Source organism: Talpa europaea (assembly GCF_964194135.1).
Source record: "Talpa europaea genome assembly, chromosome: 9".
NCBI classification, from domain to species: domain Eukaryota; kingdom Metazoa; phylum Chordata; class Mammalia; order Eulipotyphla; family Talpidae; genus Talpa; species Talpa europaea.
Genome location: NC_140076.1, coordinates 75,710,926 through 75,720,871, shown reverse-complemented (window position 1 = coordinate 75,720,871; position 9,946 = coordinate 75,710,926). Strand labels below are relative to the sequence as shown.

The window sequence follows — 9,946 nt, the reverse complement described above, 5'->3', positions numbered from 1 at the left end:
ATGTCATTTGGCCCCCAATATAAACAAATTGATAATTAGTGAAGACAAGCAGAGTAAGAGTCCTTTGATCATTGCTGGGGTAGCTCAGTAATAGCCACAGCTCATGTGGTTTGTAAACCCCTTAATGAAGCAATGAAGGCTATATTGGGTGGGAGGACCCACTTCTGGCAGGTCAGTGTGAGGGGCTCCTTTGAGTTGCTGCCCAGTGAAACTGGTAAAATTACTAATAAAATTACTAATAAATTAGCAATACAATTACTAATAAAACCTCCAGTGACCCTAAGGACAAGCAGCAAAGGAGGAAATACCTATTCAAGAAAATCTATGAAAACCAGTGAGAAAGGTGATTCCATGGCATTTGACCAGCGCGCTCCTCCCTTCTGCCTCTCAGCTCAGCAAAGCAGGGGCCCCACTGAGACTCCTGCAGCTGAAGCCCAGGACACTCTCCCCACCCCCAGCCAGACTCTCCCTTCCAGACAGGAGGGGGACTCTACATTTCTCATCCTGCCCCCGTGTACCTGTTGCTGAGGCTTAGTCCCAGGTGAGTGTGGTCAAGAGATGGGGGTTTTTGGTTATTCCTGCCAAATCCCACCTCCTGCGAAGGAGGCTGTAGCTCAGGCAAAGCTGGATGGCTCAGGACACGGCCACAGATGATGAAGTCAGGATGTTAATAATGTGTTACTGGTTTCTAACATTGATAGGTGGAATATGTATAAAAATAATACCATAAACATGGGGAAAGAGACTAGAGCTGTATAAGAGCAACATTTCTGTATATTACTGGCCCTAAGCTAGCAAAAATCTAAAGTCGATGCTAATAAGGTATTTATGATAAACTAGAGAAATCAGTAAAAATAAAAATATAGTGAAAACATCATTATTGAATCTAATAAAGTAGATAATATTCATTGAATGCAAAAAAAGCAGTAGAGGGGGGGAGAGAAACAAAAAGACATGAGCCATGCATCACACACAGTGAAATGGCAGCTGTAAAACAAAATCTACCAATAATAACATTGAATATGAATGAACTAAGTAACCCAATCAAAAGGCAGGGATTGTCACACTAGATTCTCAATTGCGCATGAACATTTTGAAGAAATGATTATACATTTAGTCATGAAATCAACTTTAGTAATTTTTACCCCTGACTGTCCTGTTCATCTTGACCAGGCTCAGGGAGGTGGGCGCGTGCGGGCAGGCAGGGCCGTGCTGGTTGGCCGTGAACGTCGGCCAGGAACACGGCGAGGAGGTCACAACGGCCGTGTCTAACTCTGACCGGATGTTCGTTCTGCGCTCATCTTCCAGAAGGAGTGGAGCCCTCCCCGACCAGCCATGCCCTGTGCTCAGCGCCCACCGCGGCAGAGCCAGCCGGTCCGGCCTGGGCGGGAGAGCGTCAGGCCGTCCTTCTCGCCGTTTTCTGCGCAGCTGCCCTGACTCCATTCACCAGGGTTGCATTGGGGGGACGGACCCAACTGTCTCTAGAGGCGGGTGTGTTGCCGCTTTGCTTCCAAAACCCATTGCACGAGCCAACAGAGGCGCGGCGCCTGCGGGGATGGCGGCCAGAGCCCTCCAGCTTTCCTCGCGCCTGCAGGATTCGTCCTCAGAACAGCCAGATTCCCTCCCGGCAGGCTCCCGCCCCCCCGGGCTGCTGGCGAAGTCCCCTGGGCAGCAGGCAAGTGACAGCGTCTCGGCCACAGCCGTTTCCAGCCGGACCCGCGCGGTGACCTCCCCAGCCTTGCCCCACGACATCTGCCCGACAGTCTCCATCTCCGCTGGCCGTTAGCAGGGACGGCCAGAGCCCTTTTTGAAGAGATTTTTATGCTGAGTTTTTAAAGACCGAACCTCTCCTCTCTTCCCACAGTCGCGGTGCCTCGGCCTGTTTGGGGGAGGTTACTCTGCGCCAACTGTCATAAATTTCAAAGGACTAAATGCAAAGAATGGTCTCTGACCACAGTGGAATGAAATTTGAAATCAGTAACAGGAAGAAATTTGAGAAACCCACAAATATGTGGAAATTAACCACCACACCCCCAAGTGAAGAGTGGGTAAGGGAATAAATCAAAAGGATGAGGGGTGGGTGCACAGTGGACTGTGGTGCAGGACGACAGGTGCGCTGGTGGTGGGAGAGCTACCGGACCACACCTGAGGGGAGACAACCTCGACTGTCAAAATATTAACAAGGACATAAACCACTGGTACTTCATTAAAACAAAAAACAGACTAGAGCCCTCAACCAAGGAAGTGTCACAAGACATCTTCAGCTTTAAATATCTTTGTTGTGTTCTTAGCCAAGGTCTCAAGTGAAATAGCAGAAAGTGTGACTGTGTCTGTCAAAAATTAGTTTGGCTGCAGTTAACAGAAACACCTCCAGTGATAGAGGCTTGTACACAATGGAAGTTTAATTTTTTCAGTGGAATATTACGGAATCATAAAAAGCAATGAAGTACTGACACAAGTAAAACAGGGTGAAATTTGAGCTTGTTCTGTGGGAAAGAAGCCCATCCCTAAGCCAGACACCCTATGATCCCATGATCTGAGCGCCCAGCACAGGGAGCCCTGGAGAGATGCAGAGTAGATGGGCTCCCTTAGGGATGGGGTGGGGGAGGAAGGCTCATAAGTGACAGGTGAGGTGCAGTTTCTTTTTGAGGTGATGAGAAGTTGTAAAGTTAATTCTTTTTTAAAAAAGATTTATTTCTTCATGCATACAAGAACTGAGGTATAGGCCAGAGGTGCCGGCGGGGGTGGGGGTGGGGGTGGGGGTGAGAGGACTCACCAGAGACAGAGTGGGGAGCAGAACAGGCAGATCTACTGAAATACACTGCTGAGGGGAGCAGCGGGCGAGACGGGAGAGGTCTGCTGCACCATGTGGGTTGCTTCCTGGCTGGCTGGGGATCGAACTCATGCTGCAGAGGCTGTGGATTTCTTCACAGTGCTGTGCTTAACCCCTTGTGCCACCAGGGAGGCCCAGCAACGTATATTCTTAACCGCTCATAAATTACAAGAGCACAATGGAAATAATTGCATACTGTTGAATAATAAAATTCATAAAAGAATGGGTTATGAGATATCAGTCCACTCTTCACTTTGAGGAAATTTGACACTTGAGGAAATAATAGGCCAAATGGCCTCCCCTACACTAAATACATATGAATTAAATTTTTGCATTAGTCTAGGGAATTTTGACATCCTCCTGGTCATATATATCCATTGTCTGTAGGTAGTTCCTGTTGACAGATTTCAAAGTGTAGGATCATGTGAGTTGTAAGTTGGGAAACTAGTATTTATTTGTCAGATTCCAGTTTTAGGCTGTATACTAAAGTCCTGTTTCAGTTTCCGGTGATACTTTTCAGGACCACGTACAGTTAGGATCTTTGTCTCTAGGGCCCAACTGGCAGTACTTGGAGAGGTGTATCAGAAGGTGGACACACTCCTTGTGTATTGTGGTGGCCAAGGGAGCAAGTGAACATTCAACACTTCTGCTCCTATAAACCACTGAGCATCACCTTTGCGCTGGAAATTTCCCTCGGTTCTGGTTCCAATTTCGTATTTTAATATATTTTTATGATTTACTAGTGGATCAGTCTTCATGTTTTCAAATGTAGCCTGTTTCACAATAGTGTCTATGTCTTCTTCACTCAGCTCTTTCTCAATGAATCTGCTGATTTTTTGCACAGAACTTATGAGATCCTTCTTCATCTCCTCATATATCATGAAGAGAATATTGAAATCATGTCTGTGTTCATACCAGCCTCTGATGTGATCAAACCAAAGACTTCCTAATACTTTTCCATTAAGTAATCTTTCCATGAAGCATTCTATGTTTTTAGAGGGTTCAAATACAGTCACCCAAATTGAAAAATGATAATATGAGATCAAAACATCTTTGGGGTTTCTGTAAATGTAAATAATTTTAGCTTTTTTTTTGTTCTTGAGATCTTTAGGCACTAAGTAATAAGGCAGGTGGGTACAAAGGAGCCTAGGGGAGGGTCTGTTGGGAAAGTCATTCTTCTGTAAAGGGTATTCAAAGAAGGGGGCTCTACTTCTGCACAGCAAAAGAGACAATAACAAAAACAAAGAGAAACCCCACCAACTGGGAGAACATTTTTGCACCCAACACTAATGATAAAGGACTGATCACAAAAATCTGCAAAGAGCTGATGAGACTCAACAACAACAAAGAAAATAATCCAGTCAAAAAATGGGCAGAAGAGCTTAAAAGAAACTTCTCTGAAGAGGAAATGCAAATGGCCAACAGGCATATGAAAAAATGTTCAACATCACTTGTCATCAGGGAAATGCAAATCAAAACTACCATGAGATACCATCTTACACCAGTGAGAATGGCGCATATTAAAAAAAACTAGCAACAACAAATGTTGGCGAGGGTGTGGAGAAAAAGGAACTCTTCTGCACTGTTGGTGGGAGTGCAAACTGGTCCAACCACTGTGGAAAGCTGTGTGGAGATTTCTGGACCTACTAAACATAGAGCTTCCATATGATCCAGCAATTCCACTCCTAGGTATTTACCCAAAGGACACAGAAACATCAATTCCAAAGAACACCTGCACCCCTATGTTTATAGCAGCACTGTTTACAATAGCTAAGCTTTGGAAACAGCCCAAATGCCCAAAAATAGATGACTGGATCAAGAAGATGTGGTACATATATACCATGGAATATTACTCAGCATTCAAAAAAGATAAACACATGCAATTTGCTGCAACATGGATGGCGCTGGAAGGGATCATGCTCAGCGAAATAAGCCAAAAAGAAAAAGAAAAATACCGGATGGTCTCACTCATAGCAGGAATCTAGAAAACTTAAATAAGGGACCAGGAAAATGAATAACTATAAGAAAGTGAAAATCAAAATCAACAAAAAACTATGAACCAGAGACACTTTTAGGGGGGCGGGGGCGGGAGGGGAGGGATTGGGGTCAGAATGGGGGGCTGCAATTGTATGGGGAATATAACAATAAAATTTATAAAAAAAAAATGTATCTTAAAAAAAAAAATGGGCAGAAGAGCTAAAAAGAAACTTCTCTGAAGAGGAAATGCAAATGGCCAACAGGCATATGAAAAAATGTTCAACATCACTTGTAATCAGGGAAATGCAAATCAAAACTACCATGAGATACCATCTTACACCAGTGAGAATGGCGCATATTAAAAAAACTAGCAACAACAAATGTTGGCGAGGGTGTGGAGAAAAAGGAACTCTCCTGCACTGTTGGTGGGAGTGCAAAGTGGTCCAACCACTATGGAGAGCTGTGTGGAGATTTCTGGACCTACTAAACATAGAGCTTCCATATGATCCAGCAATTCCACTCCTAGGTATTTACCCAAAGGACACAGAAACATCAATTCCAAAGAACACCTGCACCCCTATGTTTATAGCAGCACTATTTACAATAGCTAAGCTTTGGAAACAGCCCAAATGCCCAAAAATAGATGACTGGATCAAGAAGATGTGGTACATATATACCATGGAATATTACTCAGCATTCAAAAAAGATAAACACATGCAATTTGCAGCAACATGGATGGCGTTGGAAGGGATCATGCTCAGCGAAATAAGCCAAAAAGAAAAATACCGGATGGTCTCACTCATAGCAGGAATCTAGAAAACTTAAATAAGGGACCAGGAAAATGAATAACTATAAGAAAGTGAAAATCAAAATCAACAAAAAACTATGAACCAGAGACACTTTTTGGGGGGTGGGGGGCGGGAGGGGAGGGATTGGGGTCAGAATGGGGGGTTTGCAATTGTATGGGGGAATATAAAAATAAAATTTATTATTTAAATTAAAAAAAAACAAAGAAGGGGGCTCTAATATTTACATTTATACTTTCAGTTCTATTACGATGGTTCTCAAAATAAATCAAGCTTAGTATTTGCTGAGTCCAGATGGTACCTACTGTGTTGTCCCTAATTATTTGCTCTAGGAAAATCTTGTAGAACCTTTCATTCTACTCTCTGTCATGTAAGGATTCCAGTCTCCCTAAACTTCTGTTTTCACAAACTTTGCAGTTATTCTTCCACAAGAATTACCCCGATAATCCCACAGAGTAAACTGCAGTAGCACAGAGAAGATGGCCCAGCAGGTAGCTCTTCCACACTATCAGAAGGTTCTTATCCAGGATCAGGGAAAATTCATTTCTGCTGGAATTGTTACAGGTCACAGTTGGTGTAATTCCCAAGTACATCTTGAAAGCAACCCGCTGGCCTTGGGCTATTGGTAGGTCTCTCCATGGAGTTCTTGTTTTCCTCTAATCTATTACCTCATTTTTTAAGTGGGTTTGATCATCATCCCTTCCTCATGAAGGGACTGGGGGTTAGTGGGGTAACGCACATCCAGTCTCCAGCCTTGGTGCCTGGCACATAAATCTCTCACTAAATATCAACTGTCTGAGATGCACCGGGAAGCACCTGGTCAGGGGAGACTCATAGAGCAGATGCCCGTGGCCACAGACCTACTCAAATACTTTCAAATAAATGGAGTTAGAACAGCAGACTTTGTTGTTTAGAATGGACAGTTACAGGAAATGAATCAAAACTATTTCAAATCCCCAATATAGTGACATCCAGGCACAGAAGTTGGTGGTGGACATTTTCCCCAGGGAGGTGGGGTTGCTGTGTGGCCCAGACACTGATCAGGGTCCCCTACCTGCCCCCTACAGAGAAAGGGGACATGGCTTGCCTCCCATACCCTGGATCTCTGGGAAGAGGCAAGGGTAAAGGTTGACAGAGCAGCGGGATGTGCATCAATGGGAGGGCAGAGGCCGCTCTCACCCAGGCTGGTGAGCCTCAGAGGCAGGTCTAAGCAGATGGGGGGGGGGGGCACGTCCCAGGAGAGCCAATTGGGAGGGAGAGGCACTTCCTCCAGCCTTGTGAGAGGTTTTGAGGAGTTTGTCACCAGATTCCAACATCATGTTGGGGTTCTATGAAATTCAGGGAGAAAGCACCCATTTTTTATGGAGCTGGCATTTCTATGATGATCATGGAGGTAAGACCAGCACTTGCTCTTTGTGGGTCTGAGCACAAAGGGGTCTCTGTCTCATTATTAGTCTGTCTGGTCCCTGATGCTTTTTCAGATGGAGGCAGTGGGAGCCAGAAACTGTAACCCCAGACACACACATTTATTCTGTTAACTCAGGAGTCTTTTCTTCTTATACTGTTGACATGAAACAATCTCATTTCTAGATTGTGACTTATTTTTTCTCCCCTCTGACCATAAATATATAATTTTCTCTGCTTATCCATTTTCCTAAGATTAATGGTACTTCTATCTGATGTGTGAAAAATTCACTGTGTGTATGAACATGTATGTTATAGACACACATTTACATCATTCTATCACATGACGAATTTCCATGGCTCATATTTTGGAGTGTAGAAATGAGTTGGCTGAAGGAAGTAGTGAGAATCCATGCTCAGGTGCTCCTATTCCCAGTGACAGTTTTATTTAAAGAAAACCAGGAAAATGTGATGCCTCCAGGGGGCGCTCCCGACACTCTGGTTGGTAGGAATGTCAAGGCATTCATGACAAGCGTCTCCTAAACCCAGTGAGATACACCTCACTGCAGTGGGAATGGCCCGTGTCAAAGAAAACCAGCAACAACAAATGCTGCCCAGGGTTCCAGGGAGAAAAAGGAGCCTCATACACTGATATTTGCTACGTCATCCTTGACTGCATATTGTCAGCACAAGTGTGTCCCTGAGAGTCTGAAAGGTTAGAACATGTGGGAATTTAGTGTTTGGAAGGGGTCTATAGACCAGTCTTTATGGAAAACAGGGTTGAGTTTCCTCAAAATATTAAAAATATATATTACCCTAAAACATATACAGCATTGTAAACCAATGTGTTTTCAATGAAAAAAAAAAAAAAACTACAAAAAAGGAAGCGTCTCCTAGACGAGGACTCTGGATAAAACCACATATTGCTGAGCATCTGTGAGCTCTGGGCACATGCACAGGCCCCACTGACTAAGTCCCAGACTCTTGAAGTACAAACACTTGCCCACCCTTGTGCCAGCTCACAGGCTCAGATAAGCTCAGCAAATAAATTCAGGCAGTGAGTGAAAAAAATGAGATTGAGGCCTAACTGCATGGTCCCATGGCTGATAATGGCGCTGGCCCCACAGGGAGGGTAGAACTAGAGGACGTTGGCCGCACATAGGCTTTGCTGGTCAGTGTGTGTCCCTGGGGGATTGGTGGGGTCCCAACAATCTCCCCCCAGTGGGGGGTTTCTTGTTTGGTCAGGAAGATTCTAATGTGGAGAAATGCCCTTCCTCCAACCGACCGTGGCCTGACCTGAGCCCAGCAAGCCCCTGTTGTTGGAGGGGCCCCTGTGATGGGAGGGGGTGCTGGGTCCCTGGGTCCACACTGTCCTCAGAGGGGTCTTTCATCACCAACTCTGGCTTGGCCTTTGACTTGCTACGTTATCCTTGACTGCATATTGTCAGCACGAGTGTGTCCCTGAGAGTCTGACAGGTTAGAACATGTCAGAATTCAGTGTTTGGAAGGGGTTCCTGAGGGTAGGGCTGTGGCTTTGAGATACTCCCTCTGAGGGTGCAGGGTCTTGGGGTATATTATCAGCTCCCCTGAGGGCAGGGTTGGGAGGGTGGCCCTGGAGGCGCTTCCTTCATTTCAGCAGAAGCTGTAGTGTGGCCTTGGGTCATGTGTCACTCAGAGGAGGAAGTGTGTGAGTTCTGCTTCCTGTGTTGCCACTCCGGGGTTCAGTGACAGCAGCAGATGGGAAGGGAAGTCAGGCAGGGCTAAGCTCAGGTGTGCTCAGCTTAGCTCAGGTGTGCTCTGCTTACTTTTTGAATGGGAACTGTCGTGGCTGCCACCTGCAGTTTGGCTGAGAGCTGCTTATTCTGAATCTGTGTGATACCCAAGGTCCCCCCAGGGGGGCTAAGGCCCAGGGTGAGCACCAAGGCCTACTCTGAGGGGCCTGCCCTGTCCTTACACAGCCTGAGAGTGGCCTCCTTGCCTCCCTGTTCACAGGCTTGGGCTGCATCAGAAGGGGTTGGGGGAAGAGAAGGGACCCTTGGTTGTGTCATATATGATGAGAACTTGCTCCAGAGCTCTGAGAACCCAGTGCAGAGAGCACCTGATTCCCTGTGGGAGGACAGGCAGGCTTCTAGGGGGACCATTTGAGTGGCATCTGGAAGGGTCTGCAGACATTGACAGGGGATAGGAAGGGGAAGGAGAGGGAGCAGGTCACAGGCCAAAGGTGATAGGGGCCCTTCTTAGGTCCACAAGGATGAGGAATAAACCCCATAAATGGAGAAGTATTTTCATTAACTGCTCCTGCTAGGGTTTCTCTACTCAGGGTACCATGGTAAGAGGGTCTGACAGGTCTGTGGGCACCATCTGCAGAGCCCGCATGTTCTCTGTTTCAGGGGTGGTATGGCCTGAGCCCTTGGGTTGGGAAGATGGTGTTCTGGGTGTCACCTCTGTCCTCCTGCTGGATGCAGAGAAGAGAGATGCCAAAACCTATCCAGCCAGAACCACAATGGAAACATGGTGAGAGAGGAAGTCAGGCAGAAATGGTTGTGGTTGGGGTGATAAACACGGACATTGACCTGGGCAGGAGCCTGCAGGGAGCTGGGCATGAGCAGAGGCAGAACAACCTCTCCCAGTGGGCTTCCCAGGTTTGAAGACAGGAGGGTTGATGTAATTGAGGCTGGTTAAGTCTGAGATGAGAGACCCTGTGCAAGTCAGACCTAGAGAGGCCTAGGAGGACCGAGTTCACAGTCCAGGGTGGAGGGCGGGTCCCAGCCTCCTCTGCACACACTGAGGGTCCAAGCCCTGCTGGGGACCCGCTGAGGCTTCCCAGGCAGCAGCCTTTGCAGATCAGGGCCAGGCTGGGGTGCAGGTCCAGTGTGAGGGCCTGAGCGAGGGGAGGCAGCTGTGGTTGGCCAGGGGCTGCCTGGGT

The 9,946-nt window shown here is 46.5% G+C and overlaps 1 protein-coding gene across 1 annotated transcript in view; it reads right to left on the bottom strand.

Moving 5' to 3' along the window:
- Positions 1–2,131: 2,131 nt before the first annotated feature.
- Positions 2,132–9,946, bottom strand: part of LOC311176752 (amine sulfotransferase-like) — a gene marked incomplete at both ends in the record, with an annotated part of 29,095 nt that continues 21,280 nt past the window's right edge. The window contains 2 exons of the mRNA XM_084242397.1: positions 2,132–2,145; positions 3,507–4,045. Of these exons, the coding sequence (XP_084098523.1) occupies positions 2,132–2,145; positions 3,507–4,045 (553 nt within the window). The remainder of the gene's footprint in view (positions 2,146–3,506; positions 4,046–9,946) is intronic.